The sequence below is a fragment of the Centroberyx gerrardi genome, chromosome 7 (genome assembly GCF_048128805.1).
Source record: "Centroberyx gerrardi isolate f3 chromosome 7, fCenGer3.hap1.cur.20231027, whole genome shotgun sequence".
NCBI lineage: Eukaryota > Metazoa > Chordata > Actinopteri > Beryciformes > Berycidae > Centroberyx > Centroberyx gerrardi.
In genome coordinates this window covers 32,932,940-32,957,228 of record NC_136003.1, presented here as the reverse complement: position 1 = coordinate 32,957,228, position 24,289 = coordinate 32,932,940, and the positions used below count along the sequence as shown (strand labels likewise).

The 24,289-nt window shown below is 44.4% G+C and overlaps 2 protein-coding genes across 2 annotated transcripts in view; one reads left to right on the top strand and one right to left on the bottom strand.

Moving 5' to 3' along the window:
* The window catches only part of LOC139914931 (scavenger receptor cysteine-rich domain-containing protein DMBT1-like), a 47,874-nt gene extending 24,177 nt beyond the window's left edge, over nt 1–23,697 (top strand). Inside the window, exons 12-18 of the mRNA XM_078284544.1 lie at nt 3,989–4,309; nt 7,129–7,449; nt 9,241–9,574; nt 14,789–15,114; nt 17,316–17,624; nt 18,491–18,811; nt 23,249–23,697. Coding sequence (XP_078140670.1) covers nt 3,989–4,309; nt 7,129–7,449; nt 9,241–9,574; nt 14,789–15,114; nt 17,316–17,624; nt 18,491–18,811; nt 23,249–23,697 — 2,381 coding nt within the window. The remainder of the gene's footprint in view (nt 1–3,988; nt 4,310–7,128; nt 7,450–9,240; nt 9,575–14,788; nt 15,115–17,315; nt 17,625–18,490; nt 18,812–23,248) is intronic.
* Nucleotides 1–24,289, bottom strand: part of LOC144539498 (NACHT, LRR and PYD domains-containing protein 3-like) — a 306,969-nt gene that overhangs the window by 183,461 nt on the left and 99,219 nt on the right. The window lies entirely within an intron of this gene.

The following is a 24,289-nucleotide window of genomic DNA, read 5'->3' as shown; positions in this document are numbered from 1 at the left end:
AGGCTCAGGTGAACATCTCAGCATTTTAGTCAGGAGATGTTTTAGTGACCAATAATGAGATAACTGCTGGATAATTTATCAAGCTGTAACAAAATGTCCCTCTAAATGAGTCAAAAATGTAATAAAACCTGTTAATGTAATGAATTGCTGGATAAGGTAACAAGTAAACATGCTGTTCTGCATGAATGATGCAGGAAACCCGCAGGACAATCAGCAACAAGATTCATCATCCCTCCAAGTTTCATCAAAATCGAACCAGTGGTGTAGCAGTTTGCATTTTGCATCATCTCAATTTAACAAGTCACATGACAATCAATGGTTCAAAATCTGTCACATTCAAAACCCATTCAATATGCAGTGGTAATTATACTAATGTCCCACTTTAATCCTACCTAGAGTCCATACTAAAGTGCTGGATGTGTGAATGTATTGAGGTTTCTGTGTGTGTGCAGTGCAGCTTTCATTTTCACTGCAGCTGAAATGTCTTTCCAAAAAATTCCATGGGGTTCAGACTGGGAAGCTTGCCATCAATAGTTCTCCACAATAGAAACCTGACCTGTTTGAGCAAACAGTTTTGAGTGTTAAAATATTACAGATGTAGTCCTACTTGTTTTAATAGAGTTCTCTTTCAACATGCAGAGTTCATCTAATTTTTTATGTATATTTTTTATTGATTTTTGCAATGGAAAAGCACCAAGTCCACATGGGTCTGTAGACAAATGAGCAGTCAACACCCCACCCTCCCTCCCACCCCCCCACCCCTTGTTCCATCGGGAGAAAAGAGCTGTCCATCCCCCACACAAAACAGAAAATACAAATACATACATCATGAGCATAAACATACACACATCATTAAAAAAAAACAACAACAACCCAGAAATAACGGTAATAATAACAACAGTAACAATAAAGCTAGATCAAAATTGTCCAAGTACTTTATGTTATCTAAATTACCAAGCCTGAAGAGCACAATTTTTGAACTATCAGACATATAGTCATACACCTTTACTTATGCCTGCAATCATCTGGTCACACTGTATAGGTCTAAACATTTCCATTCCCTCACATTGGTTTACACAATAAGCAAGCATTATAAGATAACTAAACTAAACCACTAAACAATCCTTCAGCACTCATATATATTACATTGTACATCAAACCATTCAGTTCCTTCATATGCCAGTTCACATAGTAAATCCCTTTTGTTCCACATATTCTAAATAAGAGGACCATATATAATTAAATAACATTGGTTTCTCATGTACCTTACAATGAACATGATCTAAAGGGATACAACTGGATAGTTTGTTAAACCAATGGGATATTGTTGGAGGGTCTGGGGATTTCCAGTGTAAGGTAATGCATTTTTAGGCTGCATGCTATGAGCTAGATTGCAACATTTTCATTGGTATTAATCTCCCATATTCATATTTCCCAGTGATTGATAGCATACATCTCTAGATGTTCCTGAACAACATCATCAGTGATGTAACCTGGGGTCATTGGGTGTTTCTTCCAACATCAGACACCCTTGCCCAGGCGACCCAGCCTTGGCTGATCAGACCACGGCTTGTGTTCAGGTGGCATTTGCTCCTCCCCATCGACCTCCTCTCCTGATCCAGAGCCATCTCGAGGCTTTCTCTGCTGCCTCTGTGATGTTCTTGATGGCTCTTCTCCTCCCCTTTCTGGTGATGCCCAGTTCGCTCAAGGCTTTGTAGAGTGATTGCCCCGCAAAACCGCTACAGCCAACCTCAATGGGCATGCACCTCGCCTTCCAGCCCTGGTTACATTCGATGACAAGATCTTCATATTTGGCGCTCTTCCTCTCGTGGGCTGCCTCCAGACGGTCCTCCCACAGCACTGTCAGCTCCAAAAGGATGATGCTCTTAGTTGCCTCTGAGACCAGGAGGATGTCCGGCCTGGCCTCAGGGTAGTAGTGGCAATGTGACATAGGAACAACACAATTGGTTATTACCATTAGTACTGAATCCCAAAATGTTGTTAGTTCTGAACAAGACCAGAGCATATGTAACATCGATCCCTTTTCTTTCTTGCATCTCCAACATAACTAAGACATCTCTGGGTGCACTTTGTGTACTGAGCTGAGTCTTCTGTGTGTTTAACAGCGAGTGAGCGCTTCCTTTCAGAGGTAAAAGGGTGGGTACAAAGGTGTGAAAGACCACAGCCCATTGGCTCGTGTGGGTGTATGTGACAGGTAAAGCGGACATTGACTGAAATGAATCAACTGTTATCCATATTTCCATATTTTTTATCAGAGTTACGTTTTTAAACACCCGAACACCAAAACGCCTAATCCTTCCTAGTTTCATCAAAATCAGACATTGGCTCAAGTATCAGTTTAAAATTTTGACCTTTAAAGGATAACGCTGGTGTTTTTTAATGCATTTCTTACCATCACCAAATCCTATGAAAATAACAAAAATGAAGAATTTGTTCCCATTTAAATTTGATTTGGTAATAACTACAACAGCCTGACCAAACCTGTTGAAAGAAGGAGGAGGGGGGCAATGGCAACACATTGTTAGTCAGTTCAGTGTAAAGTTAACACAGAGACAGATGGTTATGACGCCAAACATTCACCATGTCACTGGGTGGAAGTCCTTATCACTATGACACTTGCAGTGAGGGTCAAAACCTAATCTGTGAACATGCCCATACAGCCTGGCCCCTCACAGCATTTCTAACTGGTTTGAAATCAGAAACCAGTTAAACTCTGTCACAGTTGTAATTATCACCTGGTGATGAAGTCTCCTTTAAACAGACACCTTGACCTCTGGAAATCTCATCTGTTGCTTTTCTCCACCAAGTCCTTGTTCCATTATGGAGGAAATGTTTCTTTAAGAGGACTGAAAAACACCATGTCAGCATTCCTCATTAAAAACCATTGAGTTAGTTAACGTGTAGCTAGCAGCACCAATTGGCTTTAATGAGGAATGCTACAGAAGCTAACGAGCTGGTTTACAGGTGACTGAAATACCAATGGAGAGACTATATGACTATGTTCTGATGAGGAGAGCTTGTTGAGCTCTGACCAAGTTAGTTAAGCTGTGTCGTGTCTGATCAATAACATGTTACATTGTTACAGTAATTTTAAAGGAATAGTTCACCCAAAAAACTTTAATTCAGTCAATATCTACTCACCCCCATGCCAGTTGAAACTCTAGTTTATTAGTCCAAATAGCCTAACAGTCGCGGAGCTTTCCAGCATGACTCCGTAGCAGCCTTCTCCAAAACAACTAAAGCATTGGACGACCAATCTTTAGAGTTCCAAAGATAACAAAAAATAACCATAAAATTACTTCATACCACTCGTGAAGCATAATGCAAGTCTTCTGATGCCACACGATCGCTCTGTGAGTGGTAAAACAACAAAATTTGATCAATCATGTCATGAAAATCGAGTCGATTGGCATTGTATTTACTACTGCATTACCTAACCTCGCGAGGCCACCGTGGCCGCGCAACATTTGTGTGCAACAGTGAGACCTCCATCTGTGAGGTTTGGTAATGCGGAAATATACAGACGCAGATTGACTTGATTTTCATGAAATAATGGATCAAATTTTGTTTTTTCCACTCACAGAGTGATTGTGTGGCATCAAGACTTGGATTATGCTTCGTGAGCAGTATGGAGTAATTTTATGGTTATTTTTTGTCAGTTTTGGAACTCTAAAGATCGGTCCTCCAAGGCTTTAATTGTTTTGGAGAAGGCTGCTACGGATTTGTGCTGGAAAGCTCTGCGGCTGTTATATGGACTAACAAACTAGAGTTTCAACTCGCATGGGGGTGAGTAGATAATAACTGAATTTTCATTTTTGGGTGAACTATTCCTTTAAACCCTTCGTTCGATACTACTGCTTCTACTACTGCTACTATTAGTACTACTACTATTACTATACTAGCAGTGCTAGTAGCTGCAAGTGATATTATTATCACTACTACTAGTGATAATAACATTTTATTGCAGCTGCTCCTCTGGTCAGGCTGGTTAACGGCTCCTCTAGTAACCGCTGCTCCGGCAGAGTGGAGTTTTACCATGATAACCAGTGGGGGTCGGTGTGTGATGACCGGTGGGAGCTGGCCGACGCCCAGGTGGTGTGCAGGGAGCTGGGCTGTGGCAGGGCTCTGTCGGCCCCCGGTGGAGCCCACTTCGGTCGGGGAGAAGGACCCATCTGGCTGGACCACGTCAACTGTACAGGATCTGAGTCGACGCTGAGGGAGTGCAGACATGCGGGGTTGGGATCACATGACTGTGACCACAGTGAAGACGTTGGCGTGGTGTGTGAAGGTAAAACACAAACTCAGGCTCAAGTGAATGTCTCAGCATTTTAATCAGGAGATGTTGCAGTGACTGATAATGAAATAACTGCTGGATATTTTTAGAATTTGTCAACATGTAACAAAATGTCCATCTAAATGAGAATCTTGTAAATCTTGTATACAAACTCCTCGATAAAAGACACATGGATTTGTGGATATAACATCATGGAAGGGGGTTGGGCAAGAGTCAAACAGGAAGTTAGCTCAACAATCTACAAGGTAAAATCAGTGGCATATGCCATTGCTTATTTTAATATTAAGGCTATAAAAACATAATGAAATATTTCAGCTAAGTAGAGTAAAACATCATCGGCGTGGAGTGAGTTTTTGTGTTCTTTACCTTTTATGTTAAAGGCTTTTATTGCTGAATTTGTTCTAATGAGCTCAGCTAATGACTCGATGGCCAGAGCAAACAGGAATGGGCTTAGAGGGCATCCCAGGTGCATGCCTTGTTCCAGCAGGAAGGGATTTGTACAGTACAAGTTTGTACGACGACGATGATGACTTTTTTTCCAATCTATCACGGCCTTACTTGTCCTTACCTACAGTGACAGCAGTGTCGTGTCGTCCTCCACCAGTCACACAGTCCCCAGCTCCGCCCCACCTCTTTCACCCCTCCCGTCCCCCTGAGCTACGGTGGCCTGAAATTGACAAAGTATGAACTGGTGTTTTCACAGAAGACACCACCTAACCAAGTAGTGTTACAGTTCAGCATGTCATGTGAAGAGGAAACATATCCCATTGCAAACTGTAATAAATGTTGAAAACATCTCACAGAACTATCATGAAGTCAAGTAAAATATGGAATCGATTGCTAGCGATGCCATGTTATAAGCTAACCCAGAGGTCTAGCTGCTCAAGCTGTAGCTAACGCTAATGCTTCAGCGCACTTTAGCCGCTTACTAGCAACAGGTTGTAGCGTGTGTAGCTAACTTTAGCTATGTCATAGGTTGCTTACCTGTCCAATAAATGTAAGGCCAACTCTGCATCGCTCTTGAAGTTTTTAGGAGTCCTTCCACCTTTGAAATGCTGTAGCAATATTCACTCTGGTTTTGGAGCAGCTTTGTTATTGCGGGCTTTGTAGGGGCGTGGATCATGTCCACCAAAACAGAGAGTACGGACTGGACTGCTTGTTCAGCTAACGTTGCGGTAACAGTGGAGTGACTGCCGTTGATCAACAACACTTGCAAACCCCCCGCTGATATATTATGGTTATTTTGTGCAACGAGCCAGAAAACTATTACTGATTATTGCTAAAATGATAAAGAAAATATTTAAGACCTGTGGGAATCAAATTTCAGAGTTTTTAATGCTATTTAAGGCCTTAATTTCCCTCGGCTCACTGCACTCAAGTGGTCAAAGCCTCCAACCTTTTATCTTACAAGACGAGAGTGTCTCAAGAGAGTAAATTCCCATGCTCTGTCTACCGTCAAAAGTTTCTAAAGAGTTTTCCATTTTTCAAGCTTTTTGAAGTTTCAATATGTGGAAGAATTGTGTATGTATATGCTGTGCGCCACCAGACCTGTAGGTGTCACTGCAGGCTGGTTGTATGTAAGATTCTACTTCCTCCATAAGCTCCACCCCCGAGCAAGTATAAATACTGACCAGTATCTAGTGTCCGGTGAGAAAGATTCATTTAGTTACTAAGGCAATGGTCTTTGGCAATGGACTATTACTATAATAGCCGTGCTATAGAGTTGAAACGTTCGGTTCCGGAAGAGTTTTTGACCAGCCGCCAGATGACCAGCCTCGATTTTTAACTTTAGCGATAGCTGCCATAGTACACAACAGAGAACCCCTATCAGAAAACGATAGTAAAGGTTGCTGTAATGATCCTCGGTTATAAATGTTTCAACCTCATTAGTGTGAAATCGTGTGTTTTCTGTCTCTTCCGTGTTTAAAACAGCACCAAGCACTACAGTATCCATGATCCTTAGAGGGAGTTACTATGGTGACAGCACAACAAATTCGCCACGCCGATTTGGTAGGTGTGTCAAGCACATAGCGGTAGAATTGTAGAATTAGTATTCATGTTTTTTGCCGAATGTAAATCTTATAGCATCATGTTGCTATAGAGATGACAGCTGTGTAGTGCAGTGCACCAGCAAGTTCTCTACCGAACCGGCAGTTCTCTGATACCTGTTGTGATAAGTCGTTAATGAAACTTACTTAATGAGTCGGATCCACCGCTGCTTCGCCGACTGAGATGATGGAAAGCGGTAGAAAGAAGTGCAGTTGTGCACTCCTGACCAATAGTTGCAGCCAGGTACAAAACACTGGACCATGTTCTTCTTGTCTTAACGTTGTAACCCTTTACAGTCCATGGTTGTAGCGTTAGGTCTATCTTGTATGACTAGCTCTAGATATAGTTTGTCTCTCCCACATGACAAGACGATGGAGCGAGCTCTGTGATTGGGGGACTTCGATGGCGCAATTCTCTCTGGGATGAGTAGTTTCTTTACCCTCTAACACCCAGATGTACACAGTCTTGTACCGTAGCCTTTTTTTCCAACTATGCTAGTTTTCCCGACGCAGCTGCTACTCGTTTGAGCTAATGCTCATTCCATAGCGGTTCAGGTCATTCAACTGTTGCAACACTCTAAATGGCGTGTCACGTGACCATGTGTATGCGAAAAATGAATGGGTATTTTGCTTCTGGAACCGAGAAATGGCCATACCCATGTCTTCACCTCTCAACTCTATTAGCTGCAAGTGACATAATATTAATACCACTAATACAATTACAACTACTACTACTTCTAATAATAATATCTTATTTTATTGCAGTTCCTCCTCTAGTCAGGCTGGTTAACGGCTACTCCAGTAACCCCTGCTCCGGCAGAGTGGAGTTTTACCATGATAACCAGTGGGGGTCGGTGTGTGACGACCAGTGGGAGCTGGCCGACGCCCAGGTGGTGTGCAGGGAGCTGGGCTGTGGCAGGGCTCTGTCGGCCCCTGGCAGAGCCCACTTCGGTCGGGGGCAAGGACCCATCTGGCTGGACAATGTCAACTGTACAGGAGCCGAGTCAATGCTAAGGGAGTGCAGACATGCAGAGTTGGGATCACATGACTGTGACCACAGTGAAGAGGCTGGTGTGGTGTGTGAAGGTAAAACACAAACTCAGGCTCAGGTGAACTTATCAGCATTTCAGGAGATGTCAGGAGATGTTTTAGTGACCTGTTAAAGTAAAAAATTGCTGGATAAGGTAACAAGTAAAATGCCGTTCCTAGTAACAATAGAGCCCCCTAATGGGGCTCTATTGGCTTAGCCACTCATCTAGTCGCTTCAGCGCACTGAAATTTTCATGCACGTGCTTAGCCAATCAGGATGACTCTATACAACCCTATGGGCCTCTATAAATAGTGAGAGGCCCCTCATTCTGCATCCACTATTCTTCAGGGATGACGCCATGGCGTCGTCAGATTCAGCGGTCGTGAAGTACTGCTTAACCTGCCCCGGTCTGATCGCCATGGTGGACCTCCACGAGTCATGCTTCAAGTGCCTCTGTCCCGACCATGTCTATGGCAAGGCGCCGGCAGCGCTGGGCTTATTTCCAATGTTACATGCATTCCCCGGAAATCGAGCTCCGGTGTAACGACAGTGAGGCGGAATGCGGTGGCAGCTCACCCGAGCCCTGCTCTTCTGCTCCAGTCATGATTCCCCCACTGCCGGCTTGCTCCCTAGACCCGGAGGTGGAGGAGGTGCGATACTGCAGGAAGACAGCGAGGACAACATCTCTTCGTCTCCGCTCAAGCTGCCTCCTTCGCCTCCGCTTCCCTGCCTCATCCATTGAGGAGGCAGGAATTCCCCTCTGTGATGGGGCGAAGATCGGGATACAGCTGCTATGCCCTGAACCCTCACGCCATGCTGATCGGCTGGACCAGGGTGTGTACCAGCTGGTGACGGAGACCAGACCGGTCTTCATTGCTCCCACCCTGGACGAAATGTGGGAGACTGTGCAGCCATCGTGGCTGGAACCGCTCCGTGACGAGGCTGCAAACTCCGGTCTTCTCGACTTCACCAGAGTGGAGGGGAAGTCAGACTTCTGGCGTCTTGGCATCCCCCCACTCAACGACGTGCTGGCTACTCACTTTTCCCCTGGCTCATCCAACTGGTCGGGGAGTAGGAAGCCTACTACTACTCTACTACTACTATTAGTACTACTACTACTACTCAGCTGGTATGGCCACAGTTCAGCCGCAGCTGGTGGCAGCCCCGCCTGGACAATTCCTCAGTTTTGGGGAGCACTGTCCCTGGCGAACGGAGCGATAGGCGTGATGCCCAGTCTGGGTCAACCTCTCAAGGTTTGGTTCATCAGAGGGACAGACTGATGCACGCTGGATTGGCTGCCAATGTGGTACAGACCATTCAGGGCGCAAGGGCTCAATCCACCATTGATAGCTACAAAGCTACATGGTTAGGTTTCCAGAAGTGGTGTGGAGAGCAGAATGTTGATCCATTGAATTACTCAATTGGATCCGTTCTCTCTTTTCTCCAGGACCTGCTGGAGAGAGGAATGACGCATTCTACTATCAAAGTGTATGTGTCGGCAATCTCTTCCTGTCCTGTTGTGAAAATATAGTATGCTACTACTACTGCTACTCCCACTACTGCTGCTGTTTCTGCTACTACTCTTACTAGTACTACTAATATTACTACTACTGTTACTACTGCTGCTGCTACTACTACTAATGATACTGCCACTACTGCTACTGCTACTGCTACAACGGTTACTGCTACTGCTACTACTTATGGTACTACTGCTACTATTACTAACACTACTATTGCTATACTAGCAGTGCTAGTAGCTGCAAGTGATATAATAATATTAATACCACTACTACAATTACTGCGACTACTACTATTACTACTAATAATAATGTCTTGTTTTATTGCAGTTCCTCCTCTAGTCAGGCTGGTTAATGGCTCCTCCAGTAACTCCTGCTCCGGCAGAGTGGAGTTTTACCATGATAACCAGTGGGGGTCGGTGTGTGATGAGGAGTGGGAGCTGGCCGATGCCCAGGTGGTGTGCAGGGAGCTGGGCTGTGGCAGGGCTCTGTGGGCCCCAGGTGGAGCCCACTTTGGTCATGGAGAAGGACCCATCTGGCTGGACAACGTCGACTGTACAGGATCTGAGTCGACGCTGAGGGAGTGCAGACATGAGGGGTTGGGATCACATGACTGTGACCACAGTGAAGATGTTGGCGTGGTTTGTGAAGGTAAAACACAAACTCAGGTGAACTTATCCGCATTTTAGTCAGATGTCGTAGTGACTGATAATGAGATAACTGGTGGATAATTTGATAACTTGTCAACATGTAACAAAATGTCCCTGTAAATGAGTCAAAAATGTAATAAAACCTGTTAATTTAATACAGTGCTGGATAAGGTAACAAGTAAACATGCCGTTCTCCATGAATAATCAGAAAAAAGATGCATCATCATTCCAGGTTTCGTCAAAATCGGACCAGTGGCATAGCAGTTATGGCATTTCAAAGTTTGAAATTTTTTTCCTTTTATTATAGTGCCGTTTAGCATTCATGAGTAGGGATGATTAATCGATGATCGATTAATCACTGTTAAGAATTTGATCGATCAAGCATATATTAACTGATTAATCGACAATGTAGGCTATGTGCTATTTCTCATTTTTTTGCTGAAATCATTTACCACCATGAGGGCGCAATTTAACTTCACCGCTTATACAGAGGAAGAAGAAAGCCAAGCAAGCGGGCAAAAAGTCCAGTGTAGGAGAATTACATCAGAAAAAACGATGGTGTTCATTGTAAACATTGTAATACAGTGAAATACAGCAGGTCTACAAGCACAATGACAGGGAATGCAGGAACATTCCCCCGGCTGGCAAAGTTGGCATGACACTATTTCTGCCTCCTGACCTTGGGACAGCTGTTCCACCGGAGCGTGTGTTTCAGTGGCTGGACTGACTGTCAACCGGCTGCACACTGGACTCCTCCACGACCACATCGATATGCTCTTATTCTTAAATGAAAGAGTAGATTATCGTGCCATTGTGTCCAATACATAAGCTGTGGCAGCGCCATAATATCGGCATGGCCGGCACAAAATAAAAAGTTAGTCAATGTATAGAAATCACTCTGTAATGCGCCTAATGTGCGCATCACGTCATGTCTGTCATCTGACGGTCTGTCTCCTGTTCTGAAAACGTTGCATGTGTTGTAACAGTATTTCTAAGGAGTAACTTGATACTTTTTAATCGGACAGTTCTAACACTGCTCAACGCTCAGAAAGGTAACACGAGTGCAGTGCAGAGACTTCATTGCATATTCCACCAGTTGGGTTCCACTGGAGCCGAGCCTCCAGCCGGCTCTTCAGCTGCACTGGGATGAAAGCGGCAAACAACTCAGTGAAATTAGAGAAATTGTGTGGCTGAGTTCAGAAAATAAATTAAAATAATAAATGTATATGAATAGAGTTAAATAAAACGAGTACCTTACATTTATTTATATGACCTTGATGTCTTTATGTTAAGAACGCACAGCAGCCGCCAGCATACAAATTCATTTTTGATATGTCAATTCCTAGTTTTCGGTATAGAGATGTTTTTCGTTTTTATAAATATTACCGATTATTACTGATGCCTTTTCGTCTGTATATTGTACCTGCAATTATGAGAAAACCGATATTCATGGCCTCCACCCAGTTACGCTATACAATGATCAGTCTAAGACAGAAAGTCAACTTACTCAACACGTTCCGTTAAGTCAGTTAGGTTAAACAATGTGAGTGAAGTAGGCCTAATTGTGTTTTATCTCTGCTCTGAACAAAGAAAACCCACTTTTAAACCTCTTCCACTCCAGATCCCAGTACTGGGTCTGGAGACTATAAATTACTACCGACAAAAAGTTTAAAAAAAAATGTAAAAGAAATGCTATGGATGCTGTCCAAGTAGTCCATTTTGTCCAATAATGTCTGATAGGAAATAATTGTAATATTTGTGTGAAGAATTCCCTGTAAGTCTCCTTTTTCCGCGTAACACACACCCAGGAGATCGCTGTGAACGGAGGAAGAGGTTGTCGCTTCTGACAGCCTCGATTGAATCTGGATCTTCAGTTTAACAATTGATTGTCTTTTTGCGTTCTTGCCAATGTAAGTTGAGTCATTACATTCATTTGCACTAGGAAATACGATCAGATCAAAGTCTGCTAAATCCTATACGGCCGACGCACAGTATCGTGGCGCTCGGCCAAATTCATACGCCACGTCATCATTCATTCAGTTTGTTTGTGATACGGGACATTCACTATCAAAACCACATATGTCATCAATCACCAAGCATGCCAGTCATATCCCAACCTCATCCCAAACTGGACTCTGCCTTGTGTTTGATACCTCTGAACCCAGTGAGTGGGCATCAAATTAACCAGCAAAATTAAAGTTGTAAAATAAAAACCCTCAAACTGCAAGAGACTGCTGGAAAAATAGTCTGCTCACTCCATCTCTGTACATGGGATCATTGCTATCATGGTGTTATCCACTGTCTAATAATTTCATCTTCTAGCCAGGTATGCAGCAAAGAAAATTACATTACATTAACAACCATATGCTAATAAACTGAAGCCATGAGCCATGCAATTCTCCTTAAAGGCCCCCAGACGGATTCCCCTGCCATTAATGGGCAAAGTCAAAGAAGAGCTTCAGTGCATGAAAAGTTTGGGAGTGATAAGCCGGGTGGAGGAGCCCACAGATTGGTGCTTGGGCTTGGCGGTCGTGCAGAGAAAGACGGGGAATTCAATGCGCCTATGTGTTGATCTGAGTTTGTGTGTTGTGAGAAATACATCCTGCCATCAGTCGAACAAACTCTTGGGATGTTGGCTGGAGCTAAGATCCTCAGTAAATTGGATGCCAACATGGAGTTCTGACAAATTTCCCTCACAGAGGAATCAGCAAAGTACACGACATTCATCACACCCTGCACTCGCTTCTTTAACCGATGGCTGAGGTCATAGAGGGGCTCAAAGGGGTCATCTGCCACATTGATGATGTGTTGATTTGGGGCAGAGACCAGGTGGAAAACAATGCTCCACTCAATGCTGTACTGCAGAGACTTGAGAAGGCAGACATCACCCTGAAGAATGGAAAACGCGAGCTATCCAAGAGCGAGGTGGTTTTCTTGGGCCACATCATCTCAGCTGCCAGCATTCGCCCTGACCCGAGAAAGACCGAGGCCATAATAGAGATGACAGGACTATCCAAGGTGAGCGAAGAAGAGAATCAAGATGGCAGCCACCAGATGTCTTGAGAGTGCTGTCAAGTGAATTTTTAGTTTTGCTATTTTTATCCGCCTATTGAGTTCTCCGTTCGTAGTGGTTTTAACTGGCTTTTAGTCTGTTTTAACATTACACACACTACCGAACAAATCGCGGACGATCTACTGTGTTTTCACCTGGACTGAACCTACTGCCACGCTAACCAACGCTACCAACCTGGAGGAAGCTACGGCTACATAACTTGCTTACCGGAGGCTGAACCACCGCAGCAGGCCCGGTCTCTGGGCCTGTGCCGGTAAGTTTTGTTTCCAGTAGGACCTCCAGTGTGCACTGCTGTCAAGTCTATACACTGCTGTGGGCTCCCGTTGTGGAGCCCTTGCATGTAAGTTTTCGTCCTGAGTCTATGCCACACAACAACTACCACATAGCTAGCACCCTGAACCTAAGCTCCTACAACCTTACTGCCGTAGCTGTTTTCTCTCCCCCCAGCAACCATCGGACAGTATGCCATCACTCACCTCTCCGTCCGGGTGCGAGAACTGCCGTCATCTTGGCCTGAAAATTGCTGAACTTCAAGCGAAAATCCTCCATCACATTAAGGAAAACAAGCAGTTCATCGACTCCCTCGTCACCCTGGGTCCTGCTACGAGTGCAGCAGTAGGAGATCTGGATACGACTGTGCCCTGCCAGGACACCGCTCCAACCCAGGCCAGAGATCCCTGGGTCCAGCTGGGAGCGAGGCCCAAGGCCCCAGTCAGCTCTAATCCCTGTCGAAAGGAGCCTTGGTCCGTCATCCGCCGGGGTAAACATGGTACCGGGCGTCCTTTCCGCCCCCCTCCTCCTCGGTCCCTCAACCTATCAAACAGGTTTAATGTCCTGGATAAGCAGGAGTTTCCCCCGCTTCCTTCGTCTTTGCTGCCTCTGATCGACTTGGTATCGTCACTCTCACCGCCCATGGCTACATCCAGATGGGCAGCTTCTCCTGCTGAGCACTGTAGGAAGCCGCGCACCTCAATTACCAAGCCCAAGACCGAGCCACCCAATGTGCGGGCCTCGCCCTGGGTTGTGGATCCCTCCTCGGAATAAGACATTACAATAATCGAGTCATGAAGAAACAGATGCGTGTATTAAGGTTTCGGTATCAGCCATATTTAGACAGATTATAGGACAGATTTTTGTTGCCAAGGTGGAAAAATGCTACCTTTGTGATGTCCTTAATGTGGGAGTCGAATGAGAGAGCTGGGTTGAATGTAATGCAGGCATAGTAGCTGCAAGTGATATAATAATATTAATACTACTACTACTACTATTGGCCATTAGTGGAGATATGGGATGGGAATCTCCAAACATCAGACATATAGGTCAAATGCTTCGGCTTTGGAACAGACTTGTGAAGATGTCTGATCAGAGACTCACTAAAAAGATATTTAATTGGGACATTTCGCATGGTCATCCCTGGGCCAAGGAGTTGAAATCCTTATTTTATTTGAACGATTTGTCATTCATTTTCCAGAACAGGTTACTTTGTGATATTCAGGAGATTAGGAGTAAAATGTTTCTCATGTATAAAGAAAAATGGTCTGTTGATATATGGTATAAGCAAAAATTACAAACTTATTGTCTCATAAAGAGTAGCTACAGTGTAGAACCTTATGTGAAGTATGATTTAAACAAAAGACAAAGATCCCTATGTGCACAGTTACGTTCAGGAACATTACCACTAGCCCTGGAGACCGGCAGGTTTAATGCCACTCCAGAGGACAGACTCTGTTTGTTGTGTGAGTTAGGTGAAATTGAGAATGAGGTTCATTTCTTCCTTTACTGTCCCGTCTACGAGGACATAAGGGATGTACTTTTTAGTAAAATGTCCTCTATTTATGTTGATTTTTTTGGGCTGGATGATTATGAAAAACTTGAGTTGTGTTTCAAGAAGGGAATGTTTTCTGTAGATTTTATTTGCCAAGTTTGGGAGAGAAGGCAGAATATTTTGTTTAAGACTGAGCTGTACAATAAACTGTAATTTTGTAATGAAATTAAATGTAATGAAATACCACTGCAACTGTAACTTTGGTGTCTTGTAAACCCATGAGGGTTGGGCACTTTGTGTGCATGACACAGAAATAAAAGAAAATCAAATCAAACTACTACAATTACTACTACTAATAATAATATCTTATTTTATTGCAGTTCCTCCTCTGGTCAGGCTGGTTAACGGCTCCTCCAATGACCCCTGCTCCGGCAGAGTGGAGTTTTACCATGATAACCAGTGGGGGTCGGTGTGCGACAACCAATGGGAACTGGCCGACGCCCAGGTGGTGTGCAGGGAGCTGGGCTGTGGCAGGGCTCTGTCGGCCCCCGGTGGATCCCACTTCGGTCGGGGAGAAGGACCCATCTGGCTGGACAACGTCACCTGTACAGGATCTGAGTTGATGCTGAGGGAGTGCAGACATGCGGAGTTGGGATCACATGACTGTGACCACAGTGAAGATGCTGGCGTGGTGTGTGAAGGTAAAACACAAACTCAGGCTCAGGTGAATATCTTGGCATTTTATCAGGAGATGTTGTAGAGACATGCTTTTATAACCTGTCAACATGTAACAAAATGTGGGAATATGCAATCGGGAAATGAAAATTTAAATATAGCTAAATGTGAACATTTCATTTGCATGTTTTCCGCAGAATGACACCAGAAAGACAGAGAGATGGAAGGAGAAAAGGTTAGTGAAAGGGAAAATGAAAGCAGACTCGGAAAGAAAGATACAAAACAAGTGCCAGGAGCCATAGCAGAGTATAGAGAAGAAATGGAGGCAGGTAACATACCCAAGCTAAGGTTTCTTTGCAGGGCCTGGAACATACCAAAGTCCACCTTGCAACGCCGTCAAACCGCTGACAAACACACAGCAGGCATTGATGAGAAGAATGAAAGACAGCTTGCAAATTTGATTAAGTCTCTTACAAGACGGGGGTTACCAATGAGAAAGGCTGAAGAATGGGAATGGGAAGAATGGGATGAAGGGCTTCTCAGAGAAAAAGAATAAAGCTGGCCACTACTTGTTTGAGGGATTTTTAAAACAGAACTCGAGTCTCAGCATGAGGAAGCCTGAGGCACTCTGCTGCACAGACAGCCTGCTCTCATGAAATTGTGGTCAAAAAGTGGCATGACACCTGTGTTTCAGTAATAACTGAGGTGGTGTTTCAGGACCTTCCAAGTCACATCTGGAATTGTCATGAGACCGGCCTACACGATCACTGTGTGTCCCTGAAAATGGTCGCTGAAGTTGGCTCCCCATCCAATGAATGTTTTGAAGTCACATCCAATGAGGGGAAGACAACAACTCTGTTGGCAAAGTTTTGAATGCTGCAAGGAGGTATGGGCCACTGATGGTAATTTTCAAGGGGAAGAGGCTCAGGGCAGAATGGACATTTTGGGGACCTGCCAATACCATGGTCCACGTCTCTGATAATGGCTGGATAAAGCATCCCTACTGAGGGATGACCCTCACCCGCACTCTGCTTCTGGATGGGCACAGCTCCTATGTTTTTAACCTCCAGTTCCTCACACTTATTAAGAGCCATAATCTGCATGTAGTCTTGCCTACCCCCACACCCAACTCACATCCTTCTGCCAGCTGACGGGGGAATTCTTCAAGAGCCTCAAACACCACTGGAACCTGGCAGGCCATCAGGCTCCCTACCAGTCCTCAAGGGCACAGACTTCTCCCCAGGGCCCTTCAGCTGACATGATTCAGGTTACTCCACCTATTGCCAGCCATGAAGTTGAGGTGCAGACAAGCTTTGCAGAGCTGATACATGTGCCCACCCAAGAGCGGCCCACTACACCCAAGCTGTCAAAGCCTCCAACCTTTTATCTTACAAGTGAAAAGCACTTCAAATTTTTAAAGAGCAAGGCAGCCACGTTCAAGGGGAAAGTGATATCCGAGGGGAAAGGAAAACAAAACAAGACAAGAGTGTCTCAAGAGAGTGAATTCCTATGCTCCGTCTGATGTCAACAGTATGGGGACTTGAAGGATCCAAAGAAAAATGAGGATTGGGTCTCCTGCCAACAACTCCTTCAATTGCAAACCCTGCCTTTTGTAAGGGATGGGTGGATGCAGTGTAGATGTGGATTATTTGTAATTAAGGGGCAGTATTTTAAGAGTTGTTTTTTTTTTTTTTTTACAGTTCTTAAAATTTAAATGCATTTTACTACTAGGTGAATGTTTTATCTACACATTACATGAAATGATGTACAGTATGTGTTTATGTGAGATCAGTTTGGTAATGGCCCACTGATATTGATAGAATTGAATCTCTATTTTCCAAGTCTGTTAAAAAAATTCCAGCCCAGTCCAGCTTTAGCAGTTCCGATTGCGTTCTGCTCACATGTACAATGATTTGATTAATTTCTGGGTGGTCAGACAGTACTTATTAATTGAAAATTGTACTTGGAAAACAACATGTTTTGATCATCTTACCGCTTATGTTTCTGATAGTGCTGTCTTCAAAAATGAGAATGTCTGGTGCAGCTGTCTGCTCCACTGGGGGGCCAGGCTTCTTGTCTGTCCAAGCCTTTGACTTTAAACCTTTATCTGTGCAGACCTTAATCCGTCGTCGTTCTTCCTTGTGCAAATGATCAATGGTGGTCGCCACTTATGATTCAAGCAGATTCGATAATAGTTCAAAAAAATGAATAATATATTAATTTATTGCAGTTGCTCCTCTGGTCAGGCTGGTTGGCGGCTCCTCCAGTGACCCCTGCTCCGGCAGAGTGGAGTTTTACCATGATAACCAGTGGGGGTCGGTGTGTGACAACCGGTGGGAGCTGGCCGACGCCCAGGTGGTGTGCAGGGAGCTGGGCTGTGGCAGGGCTCTGTCGGCCCCCGGTAGAGCCCACTTCGGTCGGGGAGAAGGACCCATCTGGCTGGACAACGTCAACTGTACAGGATCTGAGTCGACGCTGAGGGAGTGCAGACATGCGGGGTTGGGATCACATGACTGTAGCCACAGTGAAGACGCTGGCGTGGTGTGTGAAGGTAAAACACAAACTCAGGCTCAGGTGAACGTCTCGGCATTTTAGCCTGGAGATGTTTTAGTGGCCGGATTTTTCTCTTGTGCACGGGAAGTGGATGAAGTGGCTAGCTCTCCTGACCAGAGCATTCAGCACCATGGACAGCAAGCTGGCCAGAAGTCTGGGTAGAGCAGGGATGGCATGGCTCCTTCTGGTTTGAAGTTCCAAGTCCTCCTTGATTTCTTTCAGCAAATCCAGAATAATATGACCTGGCAGCCTATATCTTATGATTGTGTCTTTCAAAATTCAGAAGAGAGTTATTCTGTTTTGGAAAACTCTCCCTTCGTTGTCGTCGTCTCACGTGATTTTGTCTTTTAATATACAACAGCAGCCATGTCCTTTTCTCACATAGTTAAGACATGCTTTTTCTTGACATTGAATACCGCACGCAATTAACATTGATAAATCACCTTGGGTGGGTTATTAGCAAATATTAGAATAACCCCCTCCTCCAAATTTTCATTTTGGCACTGCCATAAATGCATATGTATGAAGGCAAACTCACAAAAAGTCACCATAATGGTCTACACCCGCTAAATGCTTGCGTCCTGTATATGCGCCATCATGGTAGATCAGATGTGCCATTTTTTACGGGCGCAACTGGGTTAACACCATCACAAACCTTGAATAGATCTAGGTCCTTGACCACTGAAAATCTCATCTGTTGCGTTTCTCCACTTGTTCCATTATGGAGGAGATGTTCCTTTAAGGAGACTGAAAAACACCATGTTAGCATTCCTCATTAAAAACCAGTGAGTTAGTTAACGTGTAGCTATCAGCACAAATTGGGGAATACTACTACTACTATTACTAATATATTATTTTTTGCAGTTGCTCCTCTATTCAGGCTGGTTAACGGCTCCTCCAATGACTCCTGCTCCGGCAGAGTGGAGTTTTACCATGATAACCAGTGGGGGTCGGTGTGTGACAACCGGTGGGAGCTGGCCGACGCCCAGGTGGTGTGCAGGGAGCTGGGCTGTGGCAGGGCTCTGTCGGCCCCCGGTGGAGCCCACTTCGGTCGGGGAGAAGGACCCATCTGGCTGGACCACGTCAACTGTACAGGATCTGAGTCGACGCTGAGGGAGTGCAGACATGCGGGGTTGGGATCACATGACTGTGACCACAGTGAAGACGCTGGCGTGGTGTGTGAAGGTAAAACACCAACGGCATTTTAGTCAGGAGATGTTGTAGTGATTGATAATGAGATAACTGCTGGATAATTTGATAACTTGTCAAAATGTAACAAAATGTCCCTCTAAATGAGTCAAAAAATGTAATAAAACCTGTTTACGTAATAAATTACTGGATAAGGTAGGGGGCAACAAGTTGTAGTCAGTTCACTGTAAAGTTAATACAGAGACAGATGGATATGAGGCTCAACATTCACCATGTCACTGGATGGAAGTCCTTATCACTATGACACTTGCAGTGAGTGTCAAAACCTAATCTGTGCGTTTGTAACTGGTTTGAAATCAGAAACCAGTTAAACTCGGTCCCAGTTGTAATTATGACCTGGTGATGAAGTCTCCTTTAAACAGACACCTTGACCTCTGGAAATCTCATCTGTTGCTTTTCTCCACCAAGCCCTTGCTCCATTATGCAGGAAATGTTTTTTTTAAGGGCACTGAAACACCATGTCAGCATTCCTCATTAAAAACCAATAAGTTAGTTAACATGTAGCTAGCAGCACCAATTGGCTTTGATTAGGAATGCTACAGAAGCTAACGAGCTGGTTTACAGGTGACTGTGAAATTCCACTGGAGAGATTGTTCTGATAAGATGAGGAGAGCGAGCTGAAAATGAGTGATTCCAATAGACTGCCTTCATTATCCATGAGTGGAAATTTGTTTTGATCGGTCAAGCACAGATCATCAAGCGACACCTCAACAACAAAACAAGACGACATCACATAAATAAACAGAAACGATGTACGATGCAACGATGTACATATAACGCGCACAGTGTTCAGTTCAGAGTCCCTTTGGGAGGGGGGGGGGGGAGGCCTTCCGGGACGGGAGAGAAGGGGGTTTTGGGGGGCTTGCTCTGATTCAGCAGGCGAATGGTGGAGGGAATGAAGCTGGCCCTGGCTCTGTTAGTTTTGTACCTAGGTGTGGCATACCTCCTACCAGAGGGCAGGATTTGAAAGCAGCGTCCCTCCCAATGCTGTGTGCCTTCTTCACTGCTCGCTGGCTGTACAGCCCTTGGAGACTCGAGTACTGCTGCTCACAAAGCTTGGTCCCCAGAGAGGTCACACTCCGCAGCTTGCTCTTGTTGATCACAGAGCCAGATACCAGGCCAGGAATGAAAAGGTTAGGAGGCCCTCTATATGGCAGGTGTAATTGCCGGGGCTACATCCAGGTGCCTCAGTCTCCAAAGGAGGTAGGTCCTGGCACTTCTTGACAATCTGCAGTGTGCTTTCATTGAAGGTTAGTCCGCTGTCAAGGATTGTTCCGAGGTACTTGAAGCTCTCCGTTGAGCATCAGCTGTTGGAGAGGGTCCGTCTTCCTCCTGAAATCAATGAGGAGCTCCTTTGTCTTCCTTACATTCAGTTGGAGAAAGTGGGCTCAGAGTGGGCTGCAGTGTCATCAGCAAACTTCACTGCCACGCTCACACTGTCTGAGCCCCTCAGGTCATTTGTGTAGATTGAGAACAGGACGGGAGAGATCACTGTTCCCTGGGGGGCGCCAGTGGATATGAGTAAGATGGGAGATGTTGATTGGTTTACTTTGACATACTGTCCTCTTTTGAGGAGGACGTTCATTATCCACAGGATAAGGTAGGGGACCACCTGGAGCTCTTGCAGCTTGGTGCAGAGAATGTGAGGCTGCATACAACTGAAAGTTGAAGAGAAATCCAAGAACAGAGTTCTGGTGTATCAACGTGGCTTCTCCAGGTGAGTGTATGTGGTGTGCAAAACAGACATCACCGCATCCTCCACAGACTGGTTCTGTCTGTATGCAAACTGCAGTGGGTAAAGACAAGGGCTCACCTGTGTTGTGAGGCGAGATAGCAGCAGGCGCTCCAGGCATTTGATCATGACCGATGTTAGACCAATAGTAATTAAGCTCCACAGGGTTATTTGTTTGGGGAACGGGTCGTATTTTAGAGCTGTTCCACGGCATAGGTACTGTGTTTTCCTGGAGGGAGCGTTTTAAGAGGTGACAGAGAATGCCAGCGACAGGGTTCGCACGCTATAGTGATTTTCAAATTCAAGTAATTTCCAGGACTTTTAAAGCACTCAGGAGGACATTTTCCATGACCAAAAATAACTAATCCAGTACTGTATATATCCCCCCAACAAATATAAATACACTAAATAAAAACTGACAACATGGATAATAATAATTGTGTTTTAACGTCCGTTTTATAACTTTTTTTTATAGCTTTAAATCCCCAAACTAACGCATGACGACTCTGAATGCTACAACACAATTTAACCGCTAGTCGGATTAAACTTTACTCTACGTGGCCCTGTGTTCATACCGGTTCATACATGATCGATTCCATGTCCTGAAATACCTAACAGAACTACCAGCAGGCTACTATGCAGGCATTTTGATTACCAAATAAACAACTGTTAGACCAATCCCATCACATTTTGAATTATTCTTACCCTATTTCGATGCCTTCACACATTCTTCTATCTTCTTGAATTTAGTTGAATGACAGCGAGTTCACCACGCTTGTCTTTCGCAGTCCTCCTCATACTGTTAGACTTTGTGATCAGTATAAGGTGTCCTGTTGAGTCTGCCTACTCTGCGTATTCGTCTGCCGATTTCGGACGTTTCTTCTGTCTCAGTTCGTCGATTTCTGCCAAAGATGATTTTCGCTTCTCAGAGACCAGTTGCTTTTTCCTCTCCTCTTCCTAGTGGGCCGTGTAGCGTTGCCTTGCTCCAGATGCATAATACAAAAGTTGTTTGGTGATTTCAACATTCAGCACCCCGCCGACCGAGTTAATGTGATCTACTATAATGGTCTGTGTTACTGATGTTTTGCCTTTTCTTTAATTCACAACGCTTTTGTCCTTTCATATGACTTCTGAGCGGAGCTTCACCCATGTTACAAATGTCAAACGTTTCATGCAGTAGCGACATCCTGCCTTATATTTGTTTGATTTGTCTTCCTGAAGGCAGTCCTTGTAATCTTCGTTTTCCAGCCAGTTCACGTTACAGAAACACTTGCCGGGCATGATTTCTTTTTTTGCTAATTTAGCATACGACTTAATAGCAGATTTTACATGTTAGCTAAGCTCACTGTTGAAAGCTTGTGCTCGCAGAAGATGGCATGTGCACATCGTTATATATATATAGATATAAAAGTGGGGAGTCACCCCCTTTTCAGGTTGTGTCCAGTTCCCTTAGGCTGGGCATAACATGAATTGGGGGCTCACCCATTTTTTTTCATCGGGTAAGTTGTTCTACATTTTTGTAGTTCGGTTTCTGGTTGTTACAAATTGTTTTTATGTTATAGTATTTTGACTTAGACTCTTGTAATCAACATAGGTAACCTCGTAAACATTAGTAAACATTTTTGTGATTGGACTTTTAGCTGTAAAATGTTTAGTTTCAGAAAGTACACAAGGGTAACATATGGAAACAAACTGGGGCCAGGCTAGCTGAACCTGCCAGTTTATGGCTGAATGCTAAAACCTTATCAGTACATCAGTTTAAACCACCAATCACCACAGGGTCGGGTGGGTGAAGCATGTCGATCATATCAATCTTTTTGTGTTTGGGTGATTGTTGTAGGAAAAAGAAAAAATAATAATAATAAAAAAATATAGCTGCATGGCAGCAATGGAACGGGTTCCACAATAAATGCCACCATTTTTTTGACCAATTCCTTAGCTACTTACAAAGTAAAGGCAAGTCTAAGACGCCTGCATACCAAATTTTGTGTCATTCTGACTTGTCGTTCATGAGAACACAAGGAATCATGGGAAATGGAGTCTTTGTAAATATGATATAGCAACAACTTCAAAGGGCTGTAAATTCCTCAAATCTCAACATAACATTATGTGGTTTGACAGGTCGTTTTAACATGATGTTTCTGACCACCATAGCATATTTCAAGCTGATTGATTACTGTGGATTTTACAATCATTTGAACTTTTTGTGCCAAAGTTGAAAAATTCAATGGTCAATAACGGCACCATTTTTTGACCGATTGCTTAGCTACTTTCAAAGTAGTAGTTTCAAAGTAAAGGCAAGACCAATGAGCTTATGAGTCCTAATGGCAAAATTATTCAGCATGATCAGATACATACTGCATGTGTACCAAGTTTCAGAACTCTACCCATAATGGGACGGCAGGGCTGAGCCTAAGAATTTGGCATTATATTATAGCTCATTATAGCGCCCCCTATGGGCCAATCGGTGCCATTTTTTGTATCCCAGTAGCGGTTGATGGGGACTATCTATATGCCAAAATGGACAAAAAGTTATCAATGTATGGCCGAGTTATTGAGCAAAATACAGGAAAAAAATGATAATAATACTAGGAATTCCAGCAATTACAATAGCGTTCCCTGCTTCGCAGTGGAAGCCTAATCAATATCAAAAAACGTTGTGCCTGTTCTCTCCTCTCCAGGCTACACTGACTACGAGTCCCACACCGACCCGCCACTGGAGAACCAGGTGATACACTTCGTGGTAGGCCGGACAGGGGTGGTCCGCGGCTCCGTCAACCCCATCAAGTTCGACGTGATCGTCGACAACACCGGCCACGGCTTCGAGAAACATTCAGACTTCGGCTACAATAGAGAGGCCGGCAAGTTCACCGCACCCTTTGCTGGAGATTATCGGTTCTCCCTCAGCGCTGTGCTCAGTCGGAGCAGCACCTGGCGCATCCTGGTGAACGGCGAGCTGAAACAGTCGTGTTCTGGTCAAAGTGGCTCGGTGAGCAGCCTGTGCACGTACAATGACTGGCTGGAGGCCGGGGACAGGGTGTGGGTGGAGCAGATGAAAGGATTTGCACAGGGCATGACTTTTTCTGGGGCATCATGGGAAAGCAACTGGTATGACTGGTATTCTTACTGATTATTACTAGCATTATTACTGAAAATATAACTTACCAATGAACAGAATCTGATGTAACCATCCCTTGTACTATTTTGGGGTGAGCGTATATGTAGAAATCTTGCTTGGAGGGGGTGGGGGGTTGAGAGAGGGAATGTCAGTGGTGTAATCAAGTCTCCTCCCATCACTGATGTTTGGTTGAATTAGACCCACAAAACCTCCAGAAGGATCAATGCAGATTGGAGTTTTAGTTCTACAATCATTTCTCAGACAAGAAATAATAGGCAGAAATAATCTCATTGGTTGAGTTAAACCTCAGTGGGCGGAGCCAAATGACTTATTTTTTTCATTCATTCATATGGCATTCATAATCTTGGAAGGTTAGCAGACTAGCTAACTAGTATGGCCAGTTTGAAGGTCGAAGGCAGCTAGATTGTATTTTTTCGCACTAGGCTTCATAATATTAGCTTCCTCCTCTCTTACCTCTTGTCTTTTTCACTGAGCTTCAGTCTAAACGTTTAGCCAGAAAAATTCTGGTTCTTTTGCTCCGCCCCTTGAGTTTTAACCCAACCAATGAGATTATTTCTGCCTTCAGAGCAGCTCTGTCTCTGGA